At 49.1% G+C, this 25,416-nt stretch overlaps 1 protein-coding gene across 1 annotated transcript in view; it reads left to right on the top strand.

Moving 5' to 3' along the window:
* The window catches only part of RUNX3 (RUNX family transcription factor 3), a 62,449-nt gene extending 58,239 nt beyond the window's left edge, over positions 1-4,210 (top strand). Inside the window, exon 6 of the mRNA XM_032639675.1 lies at positions 1,096-4,210. Coding sequence (XP_032495566.1) covers positions 1,096-1,640 — 545 coding nt within the window. The 3' untranslated portion in view covers positions 1,641-4,210. The remainder of the gene's footprint in view (positions 1-1,095) is intronic.
* Positions 4,211-25,416: the final 21,206 nt, after the last annotated feature.

Genomic DNA, 25,416 nt, shown 5'->3' with positions numbered 1-25,416 from the left:
TAGGTCCAATGTGCTGTGTGACACTTAGGCAAGTGCCTCACCCTCTCTGAGTTTCAGTCTTCCTACCAAGGGGTTTAGACTCAATCCAGAAGCCCCTTTGAGTATTGAGGTTTGAGGGGGTCTGTGATTACAAAAGTATGGGGCAGAGGCTGGGATACTTTTGTCTTGGAGCCAACTCCTGGGGGAGCCAGGGTGGGGCCTGGGCTGGACACTGGGTCTCTCTGTGACAAGGGCAGGGTCCAGGCCACCAAGCCCCTCTGGCTGCCGTCTGTCTCGCTTTGCTGTGGAGGTGGGTGAGGGGGGCATCTGATCCTTGTCTGGCCACCAGTCAGCTCCAGCCTGCAGGGCAGCCCTGGAGACACAGGCCCAGGCTGAGGCCGCGGTGGGGGGCGGTGGGGGATGGACAGAGCTGCCGTGGACCCAGCTGCCACAGCACAGGCGGAAGCTCCCATAACCTAACTGAGCCCCACCTGGGCAGGAGAGGTGCAGGCGCAGGCGCACGTACCCCCAGCGGGAGCAGAAAGCAGAGGCCTCGTGATGAGTTCCAGTCCTTTCTGTGCAGCATGAGGAGAAGCCATCTTTCTCTCTCTGCCTGGTTCCTCGTCTGCGAGAGCAGGGCCTGACTCCCAATCTCACGGGACCGTTGGAGACCCTCTTTACCGAGAGCGAGAGAGAGAGGGCGAACCTGCCGGGCCAGGCTGTTGGGCGGCCTGTGCTGGCCCCGCCCTTGGCTCCCCACGCGCCCACAGCCCAGCGGGGAGCCCACCTGCCCCTCTGACAGGCCTCTGCACGGCTAGGCTGGGAAGAGGATGCCGGGAGGAGAGAAAAGCCCTCCCCCTCCTCTGCCTGCCCCGGCAGCGCCCGGGGCCACCCACAGCCCAGACCCCTGCTCGCACCTGCTTCCCAGGTGGGGCCGGATCGGGAATCAGCAGGCTCCAGCCCCCCGAGCAGCTCAGGGCGGTGGGAGCAGAGCCACATGTAGCACCAGGGATCCCCCTGGATGGGCCTGTAAACCAGAGCCCGAGGTCATTCTTGAAGAAAGGCCGCCGGGGTGGTGTCGGGCAGTGACTGACCATCCTCCTTGCTGTCCCCCAGGCACCTCCGACCTGAACCCTTTCTCCGACCCCCGCCAGTTTGACCGCTCCTTCGCAGCGCTGCCGACCCTCCCGGAGAGCCGCTTCCCCGACCCCCGGATGCATTACCCAGGGGCCATGTCGGCCGCCTTCCCCTACAGCGCCACACCCTCGGGCACGAGCATCGGCAGCCTCGGCGTGGCCAGCATGCCGGCCACCGGCCGCTTCCACCACACCTACCTCCCGCCGCCCTACCCGGGGGCCCCGCAGAACCAGAGCGGGCCCTTCCAGGCCAGCCCTTCCCCCTACCACCTCTACTACGGCGCATCCTCCGGCTCCTACCAGTTCTCCATGGTGGCCGGCAGCAGCAGCGCTGGCGACCGCTCGCCCACCCGCATGCTGGCCTCCTGCCCCAGCAGCGCCGCCTCTGTCGCCACCGGCAACCTCATGAACCCCAGCCTGGGTAGCCAGAGCGACGGCGTGGAGGCCGATGGCAGCCACAGCAACTCGCCTACCGCGCTGAGCACGCCCGGCCGCATGGACGAGGCCGTGTGGCGGCCCTACTGACCGCCCGGGTCCAAGTGGACTGCTCCCGCTGGTGGCGGGGACCCCAAGAACCTTCCAGACAAGTGGCGGGCCCAGCTCCAAGGCTCAGGGCACTCATGGGACTTAACGCTTCACGGCAGCTGTGGGCCCAGGGTCCATGGTCCTGGGGCCCAGAGCTGGTAGCTGGCTCTGAGAGCATCTGGTCCAGCCACGTCTTTGTACAGAGGGGTCGGGACCTCCCCCAGGACCCCACCCCCAGCCCAGATCCTACTCATCTCATCCCACGTCCCCGTGGGAGAAGTAGCCTCCTCCCGCCACCTCCCCTGGAATGACCTGGCTGTCCCCAGCTATGCCCACTGCTGTCACGGGGCCCAGGCCTCCTGGGACAGAGACCATCTCTGTTCTAGAGCGAGACGGCATTTTGCCCACATGGTTTGGCCTCTTATCCTCGGGACCCTAGAAAGATCTCCCCACCCTTGCCTTCCTCAGAGACCCCGCACCCTGTGGGCCAGCCCTCCCTCTGCATTTATACAAGTTGAGTCACAACTGGAAGGTCCCCCAGCCTGAGAGGGGCTCACTTATGGTTTGGATGGGGAAGGAACCCCTCCAGAGGCCCCAGGGAATCGCTAGCAGAGATGGAATGAGGATACCCCCAGGCCCGCCCCCCGGCTCTGTTTCCCTACAACTCCTGGCAGCTAAGGGCCCCGACCCCAATCCCAGCCGTCCGTGGGTCCCAGGCCCCAGAGCAGACTGGCCTGCGGCAACAGGCCCCTAAAACCAGGAAAGACACCTGCGGACAGGTCTTCCATGCACTTTACCAGTCTAAGGCATTCGCCCTCTGTTCTCTCAGTGGGGGCTGGGAAGGGTCCCTTTCCCCCTAGGCTGGTCTCAAAATTGCCATTTTTGGAGAGAGCACCAGGACCAGACAGGTCCTACCAGAAAGCCTTGGGGTAAGGGTCATGGGGTGAGATGTCAGCATCCCTGGCCCACCTAGGTCCAGCCAAGCTGTGCACAGCCAAGCTGTGCAGCCTCGTGGGAAGACCCAGCCAAACCTTCCAATCTCTGACACACAACTCCCCGTCTTTAACCAGTCTGCTTCCAAAGCAGTCTTGAACAAAAAACCAGTTTTTAAAGCTGATTTTAGAGAAAGAAGCTTGTCAAACATTTTCAGACACACGATCTCTTACGGAAAAAGCCCCCATGATAGTGAACGATACCCCTCCCCCTCTGAGAGTGTGGAATTGTTAGGATCCCAAAACCTCCTCAAGAGGTCACAGTCCTTCAGCAGCATCCCACCAGCTTGCACCAAAGGCCAACCTGGTGCAGAACAAAGGGAGCACTGGTGAGATGCTGGAATCTCAAGTCTGTGGCTCTCGGGCATTTGTCCGAGAGGACGTGTGGGTGTCCCGGTAGAGGTGGGAGGGATGTGGGGGAGTACGGTGGCTGCATGATGGCAGAACACAAGAGCTGGGAAGGGCTTGGCGGCCCCAGCTCAGCCCCTGCTCTGCTCACAGGGGAAGTATTACAGTTTACAAATGGGAAAGCAGGCCTTGCCCAAGGGTTTTAAGCATGTCCAAGTATTTTTTCGTTCTAGAAAGGCATAAAAAACCCATGTCTGATTTTTTAGTTCTCGAAAGGCTTAAGTGGAAAAGGACAAAACTCATAAGCACTGGGCAGCGTGTGGCTTTTAGCCGTCGTTTCAGCCCCATCCTCTGTGGGTGTGGAAATCTCCCCTACAAAATGCTCCTTAGCGGTTGTCTCTGTAATAGCACGTGACCTGCCTGCCACCGCACCTGTGACAACCGCCAGATAGGCACATGGGATGCACACTCAGGTTAGGAGCTACAGCTCTCTTGTCCTGCCCTCACTGGAAAAAGTAGTCCCCCTGCTTTATCTCTTCAAAATAGCTGCTGGGGGTATCCTGCTGACTCCCTTCAGCCGGGGGGGGGGGGGGGGGGGGATATCTCCACCCCTTCTCAGGAAGCAGCTACAAATCCATTGCCCTCGTGTCTCCTCCTCTCCTATTCTCTTTGGTTGTAGACTGGCCCCAGGCCCCAGTGGGAGGCACCCTTGGGTTCCCAGTGCCCAGCACTTTGTAGCCCCTCCCCAGATACTACCCCTTCCTGACATCCAAGCCTCGGTGGGGGCAGGGACAGGAAATAAATCGACCCGCTCCCCAAAACTCCCTGACTCAAAGTGATGGCAGCCGTGCTGAGTCTTTTAAGGCCCATAGTGGGTACAGACAGCTTGGGGCTGGTAAAAATGGGTCCTTATTTACAAGGCTGCTTTGAAGTTGTACTAGGCAAACACACTGATTTAGAAAGCACAAGGAAACAAAGGGTTTGGGCACCATATTACTGTAAGCCTCTTGGTGGTGGGTGCGGATACGTTGTGACATACTGTCATGCTGAGGAGTTAATACCTGCTATACTCATATCTTCCGTAAAACCGACCAGGGCTGGAAGAAGGTGGGGAGGAATGGAAACTGCTTTGCACTATAATTTGCTTGGTGTGTTTGTTTTTAATGCACAACTTCCATGTACAGTAAACTGTCTTCTATACTATTAACAGGTAAAATGGAATTTGACTGATTTGTTACAATAATATAACTCTGAGATGTGTTGAAGGATCTCAATGCCAGACTTCTTAGAGCTGTATGCATGGGGGTGGGAGAGGATGGGAGTCCTCCCGCCACGGCCAGGGAGGAATGGGGCCGGGCCTGGGGACAGCAGCAGGACTGACCGCACTGCTGTGGAGATTCCCCAGCGCCTTGGCCTCCCTGCATCCGGCTCCATCCGGAAGGGCCACAGAGACCACCCTGGGTAAATACAGCTGGCGAGGGCTCTCCCATGTGTGGCTGGAACCCCAGAGGAATAGCAGGTCTTCAAGGTGCCACCATCCCTTCTCCCTTCGCAGGCGGCCCATGACTTTTCACAAGTCAACAGAACAGGCGAAGCACCTGTTCCAGCTCATCCCCCAGGCTCTGAGTTGGGAAGGGGGCATAGGCAGGGGACGTGAAGCAGCCTTGGTGAGAGCCCATCTCTGGGAGCTGTTCGCGGCCATACTGATAAATTAGCAGCGATCAGCTCCCCCATTTTGCAGATGAGGCGACTAAGGTGCAAAGAGGGGGTGTCACCTGGCCCCACAGCTCCGCGGAGGAGTTTGTGGCTGACGGTGAGGGCGGCGGGTGTGAGGGTGTGGGCCCCTGGCTTGATAGCCTCCCCAAGCCTGCCAGCAAGGAGGCCTGGCCCACCGTGCCTGTCCAGCTGAGGCTTGGGGACGGGAAATTTCATAAAACACCTTAGTTTTGAGTGTGAAAATACTTCAAAAGCTAATCCCGAGACTTTTGCCCTGTTCAGTTAGGTTGGTCTGCCCTGAAACCCAACACCCGACAGGAAGTTTCCCCTCTTCCCCGGCCTAAACCCTGATCCCCGCCCCTCTGCGCTGAAGCACGGCTTCTGCCCCAGGGCCAGCAGAGTCTTCTCTAGGCAGGATTCCGGCCAGAGCTGCAGAACTGCTCTGTGTGTGTGCTCTGAGTGCCGTCACCCGGCTATGAGCAGGAATGGTCCTGAAGCAGCATCTATAAGGTCAACACTCTGCTTCCGTAATATGTGTTTATTTGGGGGCCCTTTGTAGAGAATGATGGAGGTTATGAGGGAGCCACAGTTCAAGCTCCTCCCCGCTAGCCACACTTTGGTGCCACAGCTGATACAAGAGGAGGTGTGGCCTCCAGAGCCCCTGACTCAAAGCTCCATCACCTTAACCCTAGCAAGCACAGACCAGCACACCCAGGTTCCCAAAGGGAACCTTGAGGCCCAGAGAAGTCCAGGACTTGCCTGAGGTCACACAGGCTGCTGGGGGAAGAGCTGCAGTAACCATATCAGCCTGCAGGTGGCAAGCAGGTGGGGAGAGTGAACATGCCCCTCCAGAGAAGGGGGAAAAGGGATTTGCCTCAGTTATGGCCAGAATTCAGGTAGGTGTTGGAAAGAACTTCCTAACCTCAGGGGGTTCATCCCAGAAGCGCCTGGAAAATATCTCGACATGCAGGAAGGGTTTTTCTTTCCTTCTTTAGCTATGTGCCTGTGGGAGGTCCCTGTCCCTCTCTGAGCCTCCCTTTTTATTCAGATATTACACGAGCACCTACCGTATGCCAGGTATGTGGTATCAAGTCCCATGATCCCCAAAGGCCCTGCTTTGGGACAGGGGTATTTACTCGGCTTGAAGGAAAGGTTGACATCCCTGGCCCAGCATCCCCAGCCTGCTGGAGCCCAGGCCCGAGCCCCGACCTCCTGCACCTCCCATCAAGGGTAAAGGGGCCCATTTTGTTCCAGAGTCTGGGAGCCCCTGGACCCTTGAATTCCATTTTGAGGCTCGAGGAGCTGGTCCAGTTTGGGCAGTGCCTACGGGTTCACCAGCCGTGTCAGGCCACAGCCTGTGTCTGGCCTGGCCAGAGGCTGAGAGAGGTGGTCCAGGCCTTGGGACTCCAAGGGGTGGTCTCCCTGGGCACTGGACCGATCTTGGCACCTCCTGAGGGGTGAAGTGGTCCCAGACAGACTTGAAAGTGCTGGGCTTCTGGCCATGGGGATGGCTTTGGTTTTTGTAGTGAGAGGTGGGTGTCCCGGCAGGGGTCTACGGGCCACAGGCGATGTTGATGTGTGACCAAGGGAAGAGCTGTGAGGGCCGAAGGAGGCTGCGGTGAGGGGCTGCCCGGTGCGGGGCCAGCACCGGTGCCCTGGGGAAGGGCTTCAGGTCTGCCTTACTCCCCCCTTTCCCCAGACTGCACCCCACAAACACAGCCAGGCAGGCCCCCCCAGCATGGCCCAGGGGGCAGCTCTCAGCTGCCCCAGACACGCAGCTTGGCCACTGGGGAATGCACCTCAGTGGGTCGGTTCATTCTGGGGTCGTAAATGAAATGAGCTGTCCAAAGGACGGGGGCGGGAGGGCACCGGAGTGAAAGAATGAACTGTTCCTTGCGGAAACTCAGGGTGCCTCCCATTCCTCCCCATGAGGGCTGGGGAGCTGGGAGGGGGTGAGGCGCCGCATCCCCCCAACACCCACATCCACACCGATGTGGTCCAGCAGCTAGAGGAGCCCGGGGAGCCGGATTCCAGGCTTCCTATTTTTAGTTTTGCAGTTAACGGCACGCTGTTTGTTTTATACATTTATACTCACCCGCAGAGGGAGCCTGCCCTGAGCCAGCCCGGAGGAAGCCCTTGAGCAAAGGGGAGAGGAGCAGCCCCCGAGCTGGCTTTCTGGAGCCACCTTCCTTTGTGCCCATGCCAGCTGCTGGAAACCGTTGTGACCTCGTTGTCGTCCTAATGGGTGGCAGCTGTTTGGGCCACATACCCCACTCTGCTCTTTGGGCCCGGTGTCTGCGAGGCCTTGGCCAGAGTTCATTCACTCATTCACCAAACAGACCCCAGGCCTCGATCCACCCTCAGAAGACAGACAGGAAGACAGGAGGGCTAACCCGTGGGATACACGGTGCGGATGAGACAAGATGGAAAGATGAGTAGAAGTTCACCAGCAGAACTTCTACTCAGAGAAGCAGCAGGAGAGCCTCTAGGTGGAGGGAACCACACGTGCAGAGGCCTGGAGGACAGGAGTGTGTCTAAGCTGGGAGGACAGTGGGGAAGGTGGAAGAATGGCGGGGGGATATGGGAGACGAGCAGGCCAGGGGGTCACAGGGGCTGAAGGTCAAGCTTGGATTTGGTCCTGCAGGCACTGCGGAGTGGGGCAGGCTCAGAGGGTTGTGTGTCTGTTGGGGGGCGTCGCCATGGCAGTCTGGAATATGAACTGCATGGGGGTGCAGAGAAGACACCTGTTCACAGGCTACTGCAATGGTCCAGGCAAAGGAGGGTGAAGCCTGTGCAGAATGGTCAGAGGGGAGCTAAGTCCTCCCTACAGGCATCTTTAGCACAAAAGTCATAGGATGGATCCAGTGCCCCAACCTCAGCTTCAAGTGTCTCTCAATTTCTTGGGTTCATGGCATTTGATGGAGCCACTGGGGACAAGGTCTTGATAATAGTTTTTGTTATGCCAAGTGTGTAATAACAGCAACCCTGCCCTCTCCCTGATCCCTACCCCCTACACATGTTTTAGTAAAGCTTTATGTCCTAGCTCGTGACAACCCCCTCACCACCCCCCGAGGCCACATGGAGCCCCCCAGACTAAAGGGTCCAGGGCTCAGAGTCTGGTCCTGCCACCCCACTCTCCTCCATGGCCCAAAGATGTAATGGTTGTAAGATCCTGACTCTGAGGTTCCCAAATTCTATGTATTAAATTTTAAAATCAAATTTTTTAAATTGAAGTATAGTTGATCTACAATATTGTATTAGTTTCAGGTGTACAGCAGAGCACTTCATTCCTTTTCTGATGATACTCATTAAAAGTTATTACAGATAAAGGCTATGTTTCCCTGTGCTACATAATATATCCTTGTTGCTTACTTATTTTTTACACAGTAGTTTAGATCTGTCAATTCCATACCCCTGATTTGTCCATCCCCCCTTCCCTCTCCCCTTTGGTAACCACTAGTTTGTTAGAGAATATTATGCTTAGTGAAATAATCAGACAGAGAATTATAAATACTGTATGATATCACTTATATGTGGAATCTTAAAAAATAATACAAATGAATGCATGTGCAAAACAGAAACAGACTCACAGATGTAAAATCACATTTTAAAATTACACCAAATAATACTAGTGTAATTAGTAGTAATTACAGAGAAAAAATAGATTATACAGATTACCAAAAGAGGACAAGAAAATTACCCATAACCCCATCTTTCCAAAGATAACCATTGTAATACTTTCAGGGATTTTCCCCCATCCAGATCTTTATTTTCTATAAATATTTTTCCTGGAATAAATTTTTTTCTAGCCAGGTACACACTGTATATACAGTATATCAATTAATGTAATTTAAAAATAGAAATAAAAGGAATCTAGAGTGAACTCACTGGAAGGTTGTGGGTTATAGCTGTTTTCTGTTTTCTTCTTCATATTTTTCAGTGTTTTTTCAAGTTTTTCTAAAGTGAGCACATTTGTTAGGGGTATAGTGTATTAAACTTCTAGACCTTGATGAATATCCAAGCAGAGGAGTTCAAAATCATGCTTGGACCAACTCCTTTGACATTAGCTGAGGTGTCACCTCTTCCAGGTAGTTCTTCCCTGATAACCTCATGCTGGGTTTGGTGCCTTCTCTGTGAGTTTATCTTTGGAATGATAAAATAGCTAACACTGCATGCCAGGCACTATTATAAATATTTTGCCGTGTTAAATCAGCTCTTTGAGGTCTATATTATCGTTATCCCCATTTTACAGATAAGAAAACTGAAGAAACAAGGAAAGAATTCCCTTCCATTTCTAACAAGGACAGAGCAATACCTGAAAAAGTGAGCTTAAGTTTCCCATTAGCTAAATGTCTTGGGGGCTCAAAGTAAGAATTAAGCTCACTTAGGAAAAAGGTGTAATTTCTTGCACACCTGAGTTTGTGCCCCATGACTCATCTTGCCATAAAGATTGCCCACTCATAGGGAAAAAGAAAGGAAAAGCCATGAGAAAATTGTCTTAAAAAAAAAAAAAAAAGCAGAAGCAGGGAGGAACAGGCGTTACAGCCCTTTCTTCTCATCTGAGAGCGATGTGTCCGCCTTTCTGAGTTGTGAACCTAAGATTTCACAGACGTGTGAATCGAAAGAGAGAAATCACCGTCTCTGGACCCTCTGGCGACCCCCAGCCTGTCCGCATACTCAAGGGGACAGACGCCCTGCGAATGAGGCCTCCCTGGGGGACCCGGGCCCTTGGTGGCAGGGCTCCTCGCCCTGGACAGGCACACCCCAGTGGGACCACCAGCGACGGGGGCAGTGTTCCCTGCCTCAAACAAGTACTATTTCTTTTTCCATGGAAAACAACCAGTTCTAAACCACCGACGCCCAAAATTAGAAAAATACGCGACCAGTATTATCATAAAACTATTTTAACACGGTGGGGCCCTCTGGGTGGCAGGAGGGGTGGCCAAGAGCCCACAGCAGCCCCTTCCAGTTGCAGCCCCTGGAAACGCTCAGGGGGACAAGAAATTTGGTTTTCATTAACGGCGAATGTGAGCGGTTCTGTCACTCTGAATGGACCTTTGATTCTGGCTGGCGGTGGAATCTTTCCAGGACAAGTGAGTTTTGTTTTGTTTTGTTTTTTTCATACAAAATGGGCCAGGCCCTTCTAGCTTACGTCTCCCCGAACTACACGGGAAATGGGCGACTCCCCAACCTCTTGACTTCTAACATCAACAGCTGGGGCCGGCAGGAGGGGCACCCGAGACCATTTGGCTTTATTGACCCTGAGGTTTTATTAAAAATGTTATGTTTCCTTGAGGTCTGCCCCAGACCCAACAAGAAGCCCAGCCAAGGAGGGGCTCACCAGGCCAAGGGGATTTTCACCACCTGGAAGACAGCCCACCTAGACCTGCTTTCTCCCACCCCGGTGACCCCCAGAAGTGGCCTCCACTTTAAAACCTCTGTAGAAAACCCTATCGTTTGACTTCTGTCGACTTCAAGTGAAAGAACACAGGTCCGCTCTTTTACTCATTTGACACATTGGTTCAGCACCTACTACCGTGATGGGGGCTTGGGATGCAGCTGTGAATAAGCCAGACTCCTCAGCCCCATGGAGCTTACGCCCTTAGTAGGAGAGAAAGACTGTAAACAAACAAATAAATACATGCCACGATTTCGGAAAGGAATAAGGGCTACAAAAAATAAAATGGGAGAATATGATGGAGGAAGACGGAGTGTTTGTTAGAAGACAACGTAGTCAGGGAAGGGCCCTCTGAGGAGGGGACGCAGCCTGCCAGGAGCTCGGCCAGGTGTGGCTGAACCTCCGCTACAGGTGGCATCTTCACTGGGGCAGGTCAGCGTGTCTGGAGTCCGGCAGACAGCTATTGATCTGGCAAACACTCTTCATGATGTCCCACGGCAGAGAAGAGACAAAGCAGCTTGCCTTTACACGGCAGGGACCGCAGAACCCCCTTCCCGGCCCTGCCCGAGCCCCATCATAATAAGACTGCCAGGGACTGTCTTAGCTCAGGTACCCTAGAAGCAGATCCAGAGGTAGGGATTTTTGTGGGGTGGGCTTTCAGAAGTGGAATGAAGGAAGTAGGACAGAGCAGGGGAAGAAAGCTAATCCATGATGTCTTTGGGCTGGAGACTGGCCTGCTTCTGATCTCACGGGGGCCTCTGAAGTGTGAATTGCCCCTGAGTTGCCTCCCAGGCAGCCGGTGTGGCTGACCTGCCCCCGCCAGAGGGGAGTAACCCCCCTGGTAAGATCCCTACTATTGGGAGGAGAGCAATTCTCCAGGGAAGGAGGCATCTATAAGCTGCTAGAGCCAACCTGGCGGCCCAGGGTGGTGTCTGGAATGTTTAGAGGATCAGACACACCATAGTCGATGCTGCCAGGACATTACCCCTACACCCCTCCCTGGGCCAGTGCCCCATTCCCCTGCCGCTGTGAACCTGAGGAGCTGGAAGTGGCAAGAACATGGGTGCCAGAGGGTGGAAGATAAACCCCGTGAAGATTCAGAGGTCCGACATGTTAATGAAGACAGTAAGGAAAAGGGAGTTGAGGCATGCCACGCCTTCACCTCTAAGAGAAGTCGCTACATTCTGCACCTTCTACCACGCAGCAGGCAAAAAAGTCCCCCCACCAAAAGATGCGTCCATGTCTTTATCCCTGAAACCTGCGATTATTACCTTATTTGGAAAACGGGTCTTTACAGATGTAATTAAGGATCTCAAGCTGAGAATATAATCTTGGGTTATCCGAGCAGATCCTAAATCCAATGACAGATGTCCTTATAAGTGACACACAGAGGAGGAAGCAATGTGACCACAGAGGAAGAGATTGGAGTAAAGAAGCCACAGGCCAGGGCATGTCTGGAACCACCAGAGGCTGGAGGAAGCAAGGAATGGTTCATCCCCTGGAGCCTTCAGAGGGAGCAAGGCCCTGACAACACTTTGATTTCAGGCTTCTGACTTCCAGAACTTTGAGAGAGTAAATTCTTTTTTTTTTTGCTGTACGCGGGCCCCTCACTGTTGTGGCCTCTCCCGTCGCGGAGCACAGGCTCCGGACGCGCAGGCTCAGCGGCCATGGCTCATGGGCCCAGCCGCTCCGCGGCATGTGGGATCTTCCCAGACCGGGGCACGAACCCGTGTCCCCTGCATTGGCAGGCGGACTCTCAACCACTGTGCCACCAGGGAAGCCCCCGAGAGAGTAAATTCTTATTGTTTTAAGCCACCATCTTTGGCCTCTCTAAATTTTGAAGCAGCATATTCCACACTTGGCAACACTACTCTGACCTATTTATTAGGTGATCAGAAAGCTACCAGCTTTGTGTGTATGTGTGTGTGCGTGTTAAAATACATATAACATAAATTTGCCATCTTTACCATTTTAAGTATACGGTTCAATTGTATTAAGTGTATTCACATTGTGGTGTAGTCATCACCATCATCCACCCCCGTAACTCTTTTCATCTTGCACAATAGAAACTCCATATCTATTAAACGATAACCCCCAAGCCCCTGACAGCCGCCACTGTACTTTCTGTCTCTATGATTTTTGACTACTCACGTATAAGTATAAGTATCCCATATACGTGGAATCATACAGTATTTGTCTTTTGATGACGGCTGATTTCACTTAGCATTAGGTCCTCAAGGTTCACCCATGTTGCAGCATATGACGGGATTTCCTTCTTTTTTAAGGTTGGATATTGTTCCATTGTGTGGATATACTACGTTTTGCTTATCCATTCATCCATCGATGAATACGTGGATTGCTCCCATGTTTTAGCTATTGTGAATAATGCCGCTATAAACATGGGTGTAGAATATATCTTCAAAACCCCGCTTTTTATTCTTTTGAGTATATTCCCAGAAGTGGAATTGCTGGATCATATAGTAATTCTATTATTAATTCTTTGAGAAGCTGCCATAGTGGGGATGGGGGGGGTATTTTTAAAGTTGATTTACAATATTATATTAGTTTTAGATGTACAAAATAGTGTTTCAAAATTTTTATAGACTATACTTCATTTAAAGTTATTATAAAATATTGGCTATATTCCCTATGTTGTACAATATATCCTTGTAGCTAACTTACTTCACTAAGCATAATACTCTCCAGGTCCATCCATGTGGCTGTAAATGGCAAAATTTCATTCTTTTTTATGCCTGAGTAGTATTCCATTGTATATATACACCAAGCCTTCTTTATCCATTCATCTGTTGGTGGGCACTTAAGTTGCTTCCATATCTTGGCTGTTGTAAATAATGCTGCTATGAACATTGGGGTGCATGTATCTTTTCGAAGTAGTGTTTTCATTTTCTTCAGATGTATGTCCAGAAGTGGAATTGCTGCATCATATGGTAACTCGATTTTTAGTTTTTTGAGGAGCCTCCATACTGTTTTACATAGTGGCTGCACCAATATACATTCCCACCAACAGTGTCCAAGGGTTCCCTTTTCATCACATCCTTGCCAATATTTGTTATCTGTGGTCTTTTTGATTATAGCCATTCTGACATCTGTCAGGTGATATATCTCATTGTGGTTTTGATTTGCATTTCCCTGATGGTTACCACGTTGAGCATTTTCTCATATTCCCGTTGGCCATCTGTATGTTTTCTTTGGGAAAATGTCTAGTCAGTTCTTCTGCCCATTTTTCAATCGGGTTTTTTTTGGTTTTTTTTCATTGAATTGTGTGCATTGTTTATATATTTTAGGTATTAACCCCTTAGCAGTCATATCATTTGAAAATATGTTCCCCCATTCAGTAGGATGTCTTTTCATTTTGTCGACGGTTTCCTTTGCTGTTCAAAAGCTTTTAAGTTTAATTAGGTCCCATTTGTTTACTTTTGCTTTTGTTTTCTTTGCCTTAGGAGACAGATCCAAAAAAATATTGCTACAATTTATGTCAAAGAGTGTTATGCCTATGTTTTCTTCCTGGAGTGTTATGTCTTACATTTAGGTCTTTAATCCATTTTTAGTTTATTTTTGTATATGGTGTGAGAAAATGTTCTAATTTCATTCTTTTAAATGTAGCTGTCCAGTTTTCCCAGCACCACTTATAGAAGAGACTATCTTTCTCCATTGTATATTCTTGCCTCCTTTGTTGTAGATTAGTTGACCATAACTGTGTGGGTTTAGTTCTGGACTGTCTAGTCTGTTCCATTGATCTATATGTCAGTTTTTGTGACAGTACCATTTATTTTGATTACTGTAGCTTTGTAGTATAGTCTGAAATCAGGGAATGTGATACCTCTAGCTCTGTTCTCCTTTCTCAAGATTGTTTTGGCCTGCCATACTGTTTTTCACAGTAGCTGTACCATTTTGCATTCTCAACAACAGTGAACAAAGGTTCCAATTTCTTCACATCCTCACCAACATTTGTTATTAAAAAAAAATAAAACTATCGTTTTTGAGACAAAAAAAGTGATAACTGTGGAGGTTCAGGCTGTAATGCAAGCTGCCCTGTTATTTAAGCCATGTGACTAAGAAGATTCCACGGTGCTAGATAAGGATATTGGGCGGAGTCTTTGGCAAACCCCAGAAGAAGAGTGCTGGTGCACACTCCTTGGTTTTCTGCAGCAGAGAACTACTCTTTCTTTGTGATAATTTCTGGCATTCTCCTGGATTCTAATAGAGACTGCATGCCTGACCATGAGACACCCAGCAACTATACCATCTGAGCTCCCCTTGTGAGCTGGGTATTATCAAATCCACCGAGTCATAATATTAGGAGGGCCCAGCATCAATCCATTATAGAATGGAAATAATATATTTGGAAATGGGACTGAGCAGGTCCCGAAGATCCAAGCAGGTTCCATGAAGAGGTGTGCCAGCCCCATGCTGCCCACTTGTGTTGCATCTATACCTGTCCCTCCACACACTCCTGTGGCCTCATGGTCATAGTTCCCTATGGTCAACTGTCAGAGGAGTCAAGGACTCAGGTCTGGGTCATGGGCTGGCACACAGCGACGAGCGATGCATGAGGTCGTCCCCTTCCTGCGTCCCCTTCATGGCACTAACTCCCAAGCTGGTTGGTCAGCAGCCTGAAACTTCAAAATTAGAAGAACTCAGATGGCACGGCTGGGAAGACTGGCCTGAGCAGGATGTGTGGAAGACTCCTCAGGGCACCCAGTGGGTGAATCCATTTACAAAGCATCACCAGCTACAAACCACTGAATCTTGGGACCCTGTGAGGTGGGTCCCTTCGTGGCTCCCCTGGGCTGGGTTCCTGCATCAGTCCTGGCCACAGCAGGCTCAAGGTATGGGTACTTGTCTCAGGTTGAGCTGCCCTGAGTAGACTTTTAGAAGAGGTTCTATGTGAAAGTGAATTTCTTAAGGAAGTGCTCCCAGGACAAGCCATGAACAGAGTGGGGGTATCTGGACCTGGAAAGTGAACTAGTCAGCTCAGCTCTGACCTATGGAGGCCTCTGAAGTGTCAGCTGCACCTCAGAGTTTGTTCCCAACTGGAGGCCAGTGAACTGGGCTTTCATACTCCTGCATGAGGACCAGCCAGTCATTATCATGCTAAGGCCGCCCTGGGGACAAAAATGCCCAGGCACTTCTGGGTGTGTGTGTGTGTGTGTACGTGTGTGACAGCAAAACAGCTCTAGTAGCTCAAGGGGAGGCCCCTGAAGAGAGTCACAGGTGCAGGCTGTTAGAAGCAAAGGCACCCGGGGGGGTCACAGAAACAGAACGTCAGCTCCAGCCTCCTTCCCTGTGTCAGCTCCAGCCAGCTTCCCAAGAGCGACAACTCCTCACCTCAAGCATTGGGTTTCACGGTGTCCCTTCCAAAATTCATGTCCTTCCTGGAACCTCAGACCTTATTTGGAAACAGGATCACTGCAGATGTAATTAGTTAAGATGAGATGGTAAGATCATCATCAGATGAGTAGGGTGAGCTTTTCATCTGCTATGACCGGTGCCCTTATAAGAGGAGAAAAGACACAGAGACAGCGACACAGGGAGAAGATCAGGTGAAGACGAAGGTGGAAACTGGAATGGTGCATCTGCAAGTCAAGGGGCACCAATGACCGCCAGCAGCCACCAGCAGCTAGACGAGAAGCGTGGAACGGATTCTCCCTCAGAGCCTCCAGAAGGAACAAACTCTGCCAACAACTTGATTTCGAATTTTTAGTCTCTGAAACTGTGAGAGAACACAGTTCTGCCGTTTTAAGCTACGCAGTTTGTGGCCCTTTGTTACGGCGGCCCTAGGAAATGAATGCGCCTGGAAGCGTCTGGGTGACGGGCAGCAGAAGCAGCACATGGAAGCCCGGCGCTTTGGTGAGGAGGCCAGCGGGCCTGTACTGTCATTATCTGGCCAGAGAGGCTTGGAAAGAGACTCACGTTCCGAAAGCAAAACGAGCAAAGGAAAAACCACACGCTTCCATCATCTTCCAGGAGGTGAGGAACTGCCACCCCACCCGACAGGAACCTGGGTCTGGGCTGTGGACAGGAGCACCATTGGTCTGGGCTGGAAACATATCCAAATGCTCCTGAGGTTGTTTTTGGAACCACATTGGCCAGATGGGAGAGGTGCTGGGCCTGGCAGCTGGACCAAGGCCCAGTTGGGGGAAGAGGAGGGAGCGGACGGGCACCAGATGAGGAAGCAAGAGGGATGGCTCTTCTTTGCTCCCGGAGACCCCTCGTCCAGGAATGCAGGTCTAGGAAGAGCAGGGGAGGTGAAACCTGGCTGGGACCTTGCCAAGTTGTCCCTCTGGGTGGGAGACCAACAGCCATATCACCTCAGTCCTGGCATCTTTCACTAAACAGAGCATCTCCCCAGGCCAGAGGAAATCTTCAAGGAGCAAAAATCCACTAGAAACAGCATCTCCCAAACTTCACTCACTCAAGTATCATCCCTCCACTTTTTCCCATATCTGGCCCATATCAGCTACACAGGTGTTTTACTTAACATTTTTCTTTAAAATATTGCCTTGGGGTTTCCCTGGTGGCACAGTGGTTGAGAGTCCGCCTGCCGATGCAGGGGACACGGGTTCGTGCCCCGGTCCGGGAAGATCCCACATGCCGCAGAGCGGCTGGGCCCGTGAGCCATGGCCGCTGAGCCTGCGCGTCCGGAGCCTGTGCTCCACAATGGGAGAGGCCACAACAGTGAGAGGCCAGCGTACCGCAAAAAAAAAAAAAAAAAAAAAATCATTAGGGAAATGCAAATCCAACCCACAATGAGATACTACTTTACATCCACTAGAATGGCCAAAATGTTTAAAAAAGAAAGAAAATGGTAAGTGTTGACAAAGATGTGAAGAAATTGGAACCCTCATACATTACTGGTGAGAATGTAGAATGGTGCAGCCACTTTGAAAAACCAGACTGGCATTTCCTCTAAAAGTTGTACACAGAGTTACCACATGACCCAGCATTTCTGCTCCTAGATGTATACCTCAAAGAATTGAAAATAGGTATTCAAACAAGTACATGAATGTTCATAGTAGCACTATTCACATTAGCTAAAAGGTAGAAACAACCCTAGTGTCCATCAGCGGCTGAATGGGTAAACAAAACCTGGTCTATCCATACAATAAACTATTATTCAGCCATAAAAAAGACTGAAGGACTGGTACATGCTACAACATGGATGAACCTTGAAAACGTTAAGTTAAATAAGTCCGACACAGAAGATCGCATATTATATGATTCCTTTTATATGAAATGTCCAGAATAATTAAATCCATAGAGACAGAAAGCACATGAGTGGTTGCCAGGGCTTGGCGGGGAGGACTGAGGAGTGACTGCTTAGTGGGTACAGGGTCTCCTTTGGGGGTGATTAAATTGTTTGGAACCAGATAGAGGTGAGGGTTGCACAACCTTGTAAATGAACTAAATGTCACTGAATTGTACCTTCAGTGTACAATGAAATTAACAAGAAATGGAAACAATCCAACCGTCCATCAGTGGTTGAAAGGATAAACAAAATGTGCTGTATCCATACAATGGAGTATTACTTGGCCATGAAAATGAATCAAGTACAACAGGGAAGAAGCTTGAAAACATTATGCGCTAAGTAAAACAAACGGGCACATACTATATGATTCCATTTATCTGAAATGTCCAGAAGAGACATTGACATTAACATTGTCTATTGTTCACAATGTTTAGAAATGTCTATCCATAGAAACAGAATAGATTAGTGGTTGCTAAGGGCTAAGAAGAAAGGGGGATGGGGAGTGACTGTGGCTAAAAGGTACATCATTTCTATGGAGGGCAATGAAAATATTCTGGAATTAGTGGTAATGGCTGCATGACTGTGTGACTATACTAAAAACCACTGAATTGTACACTTTGTAAAAGGGTTAATTGTATGATATATGAATCATATCTTTTTTCAGAAAAATGCTTTTGAGTCTGGAAAAACTGGGGACAACCTGGCATGACTGAGGCTTCTACTCTTCATGATAACAGCACCTACCTCACAGGAGGGATGAGCAGGCTAATAAGCTAATGCCGTGATTCTCAAATTTTACATTTTAGCAGAATCTCCTGGAGAGGTTGTTAAAATACCAACTGCTGGCCACATTCCCAGGGTTTCAGATTCCGAAGGAGCCCAAGGATTTGATTTCTCACAAGTTCTTAAGTGACACTGATGATGCTGCCAGTCCCTGGACCACACTTGGAGAAGCACGGAATTAATTCCTGTAAAGTGCTCTGGGTCTGGCCTCTGAGCGAGGACTCACTATCACGTAAGCACATTTTAATTATTCCCATAACCATAACTGGGAGGTTTGCAGGACCAGGGCTATTATCGTGGTGGTGAAATTGAGGCTTAGAGAAAGCAGTAACCACCTGGAGTCATGAGGACTGGAGGTGGCAGGACTGGGACTCGAGCCCAGATATTCTGGTCCGTGTACTTCCCTCTGAATTCCCCACAGTTCCTGAAGCACACGCTAGGTCCGTTCCAGACTCCCAGTGATCCAATCCACTCGCTCCATCTTCAACAAACTCACTGCAATCTCCCTGCTATTCTGGGGTTTTATCTAAACCCTCTGCTCTCAATCCCCTTCAATCTGGATGCTGCTTCCGGCCACCGCCTCCGCCAGCTCCAGACCAGGTCTCAGCCTTATCCTCCCTGCCCCACCCACCAGAGACCCAGTCCTTGGTCCCAACAGGCAGGGTTGGGGTAGGGCAGCCTGAACCAAGTCACAGAAGGAAGGGGTGGTCCTGAGGTCTCCAAAGGGGTCACATAACGATGCTCTCAGTGAACCCCTCAGAGTTCCTGCGAAGCCATGTTGCATGCCATCCTGGTCGCTCCTGTCAATTTCACAAAAAGGGACTTTCTCAAGGGCAGGAAGTCAGGCAGGCTACAGGATGCAGGATGACGTCCCTCCACCAGGATCGGTCATTGGCTCATTCATTTAAATATTTCCGGGGCACCTGCTCCGTGTCAGGGGTGTGCTGGGTTTTGTTTTTGTTTTTTTGCGGTACGCGGGCCTCTCACTGTTGGGGCCTCTCCCGTTGCGGAGCACAGGTTCCGGACGCGCAGGCTCAGTGGCCATGGCTCTCGGGCCCAGCCACTCCGCAGCATGTGGGATCTTCCCAGATCGGGGCACGAACCCGTGTCCCCTGCATCGGCAGGCGGACTCTCAACCACTGCGCCACCAGGGAAGCCCTGTGCTGGGTTTTGAGGGAACACAAAGTTGCAGAAGGTCACAGCCAGGTTGGGAAGACGACACTGACCCCGAAACAGTCATTAGAGGGGTCTGTCTGAGGTAAGACCCCATAAAGAACACCTTGAACCATCCCCAGAGAGCACAAGCCCAACCTTCGTCTGCACCCAGAAAAGATGGTCCAGAAGCAGCCTGGTGTCAGAGCCACGGTTTCCCTCTCTTTCCAGGTCAGGGCCAGAGGTAGTAACACCCTGGAGATATGGGCAGATGCCACCTGTTTAGGGATGGGATGACCAGTGAGACTGCTGGCCGTGAGGAAACGGAGGCACATCTGCTTTACGGAGCTTAATCATCAAGACGAGCTGCTTCTCAAAGGAAACTGCTTCAACAAGGAAAGATGTTCAAAAGTGTAACAATACACTGTAACTCAGCCATTCTAAGAGGCATGGTTTTTCACATTTTAATAGCTCTGAAATGAGGGCACGTCTCCCAGTATCTGCTGGCCGGGGGCCCTCTGGATGGAGTCATTATTGTCTGCCCAGCACTCTGGTATGGGTTTCTGCAGCTTGGAAGAAAACCCTAGAAACAATAGAAGAGTATTCTTTTAACCTCTAGGAACCAACCGGTTGTGGGTAGAGGGTGGAGGAGTCAGTAAAGCAGACGTGTTCAGCCGCATTCCTCACGCGGGGATCAAATGTGGGAAGAGCCACAAAAGGCAAGGCCAGTGTAAGGACCCTTGGCTTTCAATTTATCTGTGAATTCTTGTAAGAAATGCTGCTTCAGAGAGGCTCCTTGGCGGAGGTGGGCTAGGGAGAGCACAAAGGGGCCTTCTAGGCTGCTGGAAAACTCTCTCCTGACCCCTACAGAGGTCACACTCAATGAGGTGCTCGTAAACCAATCTCTGAGGGGGGGAGGGGAGACCCTGAATTGTAGCGCTTGCCAATTTCCATGGTGTAAATATTTTCACCATGACTCATTTTAAGTGACCAAGAGTTTAAAAACCAGTGTGCAAAATTCCTAGATATTTAACCATGAGCCCACCACTGATGTATACATACGTGGACAAAAACTCATCAGATAATCATATGGTTTTTCTTCTTCAATTCATTAATATGGTGTAGCACGTTGATTGATTTGCGTATATTGAAGAATCCTTGTATTCCTGGAATAAACCCCACTTGATCATGGTGTATGATCCTTTTAATGTGCTGTTGGATTCTGTTTGCTAGTATTTTGTTGAGGATTTTTGCATCTATGTTCATCAGTGATATTGGCCTGTAGTTTTCTTTCTTTGTGACATCCTTGTCTGGTTTTGGTTTCAAGGTGATGGTGGCCTCGTAGAATGAGTTTGGGAGTGTTCCTCCCTCTGCTATATTTTGGAAGAGTTTGAGAAGGATAGGTGTTAGCTCTTATCTAAATGTTTGATAGAATTCGCCTGTGAAGCCATCTGGTCCTGGGTTTTTGTTTGTTGGAAGATTTTTAATCACAGTTTCAATTTCAGTGCTTGTGATTGGTCTGTTCATATTTTCTATTTCTTCCTGATTCAGTCTTGGCAGGTTGTGCATTTCTAAGAATTTGTCCATTTCTTCCAGGTTGTCCATTTTATTGGCATAGAGTTGCCTGTATTAATCTCTCATGATCATCTCAATAGATGCAGAGAAAGATTTCAACAAAATTCAACACCCATTTATGATAAAAACTCTGCAGAAGTAGGCATAGAGGGAACTTTCCTCAACATAATAAAGGCCATATATGACAAACCCACAGCCAACATCATCCTCAATGGTGAAAAACTGAAACCATTCCCACTAAGATCAGGAACAAGACAAGGTTGCCCACTCTCACCACTCTTATTCAACATAGCTTTGGAAGTTTTAGCCACAGCAATCAGAGAAGAAAAGGAAATAAAAGGAATCCAAACCGGAAAAGAAGAAGTAAAGCTGTCACTGTTTGCAGATGACATGATACTATACATAGAGAATCCTAAAAATACTACCAGGAAACTACTAGAGCTAATCAATGAATTTGGTAAAGTAGCAGGATACAAAATTAATGCACAGAAATCTCTGGCATTCCTATACACTAATGATGAAAAATCTGAAAGGGAAATCAAGAAAACACTCCCATTTACCATTGCAACAAAAAGAATAAAATATCTAGGAATAAACCTACCTAAGGAGACAAAAGACCTGTATGCAGAAAATTATAAGACACTGATGAAAGAAATTAAAGATGATACAAATAGATGGAGAGATATACCATGTTCTTGGATTGGAAGAATCAACATTGTGAAAATGACTCTACTACCGAAAGCAATCTACAGATTCAATGCAATCCCTATCAAACTACCACTGGCATTTTTCATAGAACTAGAACAAAAAAGTTCACAATTTGTATGGAAACGCAAAAGACCCCGAATAGCCAAAGCAATCTTGAGAACGAAAAATGGAGCTGGAGGAATCAGACTCCCTGACTTCAGACTATACTACAAAGCTACAGTAATCAAGACAGTATGGTACTGGCACAAAAACAGAAATATAGATCAATGGAACAGGATAGAAAGCCCAGAGATAAACCCACGCACATATGGTCACCTTATCTTTGGTAAAGGAGGCAGGAATGTACAGTGGAGAAAGGACAGCCTCTTCAATAAGTGGTGCTGGGAAAACTGGACAGGTGCATGTAAAAGTATGAGATTAGATCACTCCCTAACACCATACACAAAAATAAGCTCAAAATGGATTAAAGACCTAAATGTAAGGCCAGAAACTATCAAACTCTTAGAGGAAAACATAGGCAGAACACTCTATGACATAAATCACAGCAAGATCCTTTTTGACCCACCTCCTAGAGAAATGGAAATTAAAACAAAAATAAACAAATGGGACCTAATGAAACTTCAAAGCTTTTGCACAGCAAAGGAAACCATAAACAAAACGAGAAGACAACCCTCAGAATGGGAGAAAATATTTGCAAATGAAGCAACTGACAAAGGATTAATCTCCTAAATTTATAAGCAGCTCATGCAGCTCAATAACAAAACAACAAAAAACCCAATCCAAAAATGGGCAGAAGACCTAAATAGACATTTCTCCAAAGAAGATATACAGACTGCCAACAAACACATGAAAGAATGCTCAACATCACTAATCATTAGAGAAATGGAAATCAAAACTACAATGAGATATCATCTCACACCAGTCAGAATGGCCATCATCAAAAAATCTAGAAACAATAAATGCTGGAGAGGGTGTGGAGAAAGGGAACACTCTTGCACTGCTGGTGGGAATGTGAATTGGTACCGCCACTATGGAGAACAGTATGGAGGCTCCTTAAAAAACTACAAATAGAACTACCATATGACCCAGCAATCCCACTACTGGGCATATACCCTGAGAAAACCATAATTCAAAAAGAGTCATGTACCAAAATGTTCATTGCAGCTCTATTTACAATAGCCCAGAGATGGAAACAACCTAAATGTCCATCATCAGATGAATGGATTAAGAAGATGTGGTACATATATACAATGGAATATTACTCAGCCATAAAAAGAAACGAAATTGAGCTATTTGTAATGAGGTGGATAGACCTAGAGTCTGTCATACAAAGTGAAGTAAGTCAGAAAGAGAAAGACAAATACCATATGCTAACACATATATATGCAATTTAAGGGAAAAAAATGTCATGAAGAACCTAGGGGTGGGACGGGAATAAAGGCACAGACCTACTAGAGAATGGACTTGAGGATATGGGGAGGGGGAAGGGTAAGCTGTGACCAAAGCGAGAGAGAGGCATGGACATATATACACTACCAAACGTAAAACAGATAGCTAGTGGGAAGGAGCCGCATAGCACAGGGAGATCAGCTCGGTGCTTTGCGACCACCTACAGGGGTGGGATAGAAAGGGAGGGAGGGAGGGAAGGAGACGCAAGAGGGAAGAGATATGGGAACATATGTATATGTATAACTGATTCACTTTGTTATAAAGTAGAAACTAACACACCATTGTAAAGCAATTATACTCCAATAAAGATGTAAAAAAAAAACTCATCAGATATACTTCTGATTTGTGCATGTTATTATATGGAAGCTTTAGTGCAGTAAAATCTTTTTAAAAATAGAAAGAGAGAGTGAGGTCTGCGTCACCAGCCCTGGCCGACCCAGAGGACGATGTCGTGTGAAAAAGCACCAGCCTTGGCCACTCTGAGTCAGAGTCAGATTTTGAATGTGAAGAAGTTTATTTTCACATAAATTTAGTTTCATATAAATTTCCTTTTATTATGCACAAGAGTGATATGTATATATATACATATATATGATATGCATCTAAGTCTAAAAGAGCTCTTTTACTAAGTAGGAAACAAAAAAATCCTAAGTGATAACGTATTGTGTCTTGGTTTAACTGACAGCATTTTTATTTCCTGGGGTGTATAAAATACTGGTGTATCTATGTTCAGTGATGTTGTGGATTTACTGAAATATAGTAATGTATTTTTTTCAGTTTTACAGCTGTTCTCAAGAACTGTTTAGAGCACTGGGCCAGGAATCAAGAGATGAGTTCTAAGTCTGGATTTGCTGCTCTGTGACCTTGGGCAAGTCAGTTATCCTCTCCAAGCTTCAGTTTCCATACTTCTAAAATAGGGATGATAATATTGTCTACCTCTTACAGCTGCTGGGAAGATTAAAGGAGATGTTGTGTGCAGCATGGTTGAGCATCATGCTTTTAGTGAGGCATAAAAGAGCTCAATAAAGGGCAGCAGATTGATGTCATTGTCATTTCTTAGCTTCTCTGAGCCTCCATCTATCAAATGAGCCCAAGTCCCAGGTTTGCTGGGAAGATCCACTGAGCTGTTGCATATATAAGTGCTATGCAAACTAGAAAGTGCTCTGCTAATGAGAAAGATTGTTGAGAACAGTCTAAGGAGTGTATGCAATAGACATGAAACACATCAGAGCATCAAGACCACCACTGGAACACATCACCCAAGGAGAGAGTGAAAAGGGAACCGTGAAAACACACGTCAAGGCTCAAACTCACTTCCACATGTGGAAACATCTGTCAATCTGTGGTTAGACCTCCCGTCCCAGCCTGGTCTCTTGGTCATATCAGAATGGAGAAGTGGCCATGGGAACGGCCTCCTCGTCTGTAAGGGACTGACGTAGGGCCTTGGACAGAGGGCGGGGAATGAGGCACCAGAGACGAACTGAAAACGTTCCCAGGGAGGCATCCCATGCATTTCCGCCCCACTGCCCAGCTGTACTGTGCCAAGACCATGTGGGCTGGCCCCAGGCCTTCACAGCCAGGGAAAAGGGTTCAAATCCCTGTGTGCCCCCCAGAGCCGAGTGGACTTGGACCCTCTCCTCTCTGAACCTCAGATTCTCCAGCTGAGACACGGGGATAATAGTGCCTAAGTTCAGGTTATTGGGAGAATTAAACAATGCATGCAAAGCATTTAGTGGGTTAGCACTGGGGAGGCAAAGTCGTGTCCATCAAGCTCTGTGCTCCGCTGAATCAGGTGGACAAACGTGGAGATTCATGTGTGATGTCATGCAGTTAGTGCTACGCAGAGAAGCAGGCACGAGGCGCTTTGAACGGGCACAAGGGTAGCGTCACCCAAGATGGGTGTGCTGGGAGGTTTCCTGGAAGAGCTGAATCTCATCAGGGGGGCGAACGTCAGCTGAGCAGCGGAGGGTGGGAAGGGCATTCCTGGCAGCTACGACAGCATGAGCGACGCCGGGAGGCATGAGGCGACTGTCTTACACAAAAGGCTCCCGCTCCAAAGACAAACCCTCATCTTCAGGGTGGGAGTCGCAAACGTCTTTTCCTTATCCTGAGCCAAGGTTCATACCCAGCAGGCAATGAAATGAGCTGTTGCTGCTCCCTCTAGGATTAGAGAGTGAGCTCCCCAGCACCTGAAGCATTCAAGCACAGATAGTCACAGGCCAGTCCTGGGCTTCCATTCTCAAATACCTCCCTGTCTGTGTTGCATGGGGCTGATGCCTGCGGGCTGCATTGCCCAGGCTCTCCTGCCAGCCGGCTTCCAGTTGGGTGCTGCCCTGTCAAGGCACTGGGGGACCTGGAGGAGGGGGGCGTGAAGAGAGAAGCTGG

The sequence above is a fragment of the Phocoena sinus genome, chromosome 1 (genome assembly GCF_008692025.1).
Source record: "Phocoena sinus isolate mPhoSin1 chromosome 1, mPhoSin1.pri, whole genome shotgun sequence".
In the NCBI taxonomy this organism is placed as follows: Eukaryota; Metazoa; Chordata; class Mammalia; order Artiodactyla; family Phocoenidae; genus Phocoena; species Phocoena sinus.
Note: the sequence above shows the minus strand (reverse complement) of the source record. Positions and strands in the feature narration are given on the sequence as shown.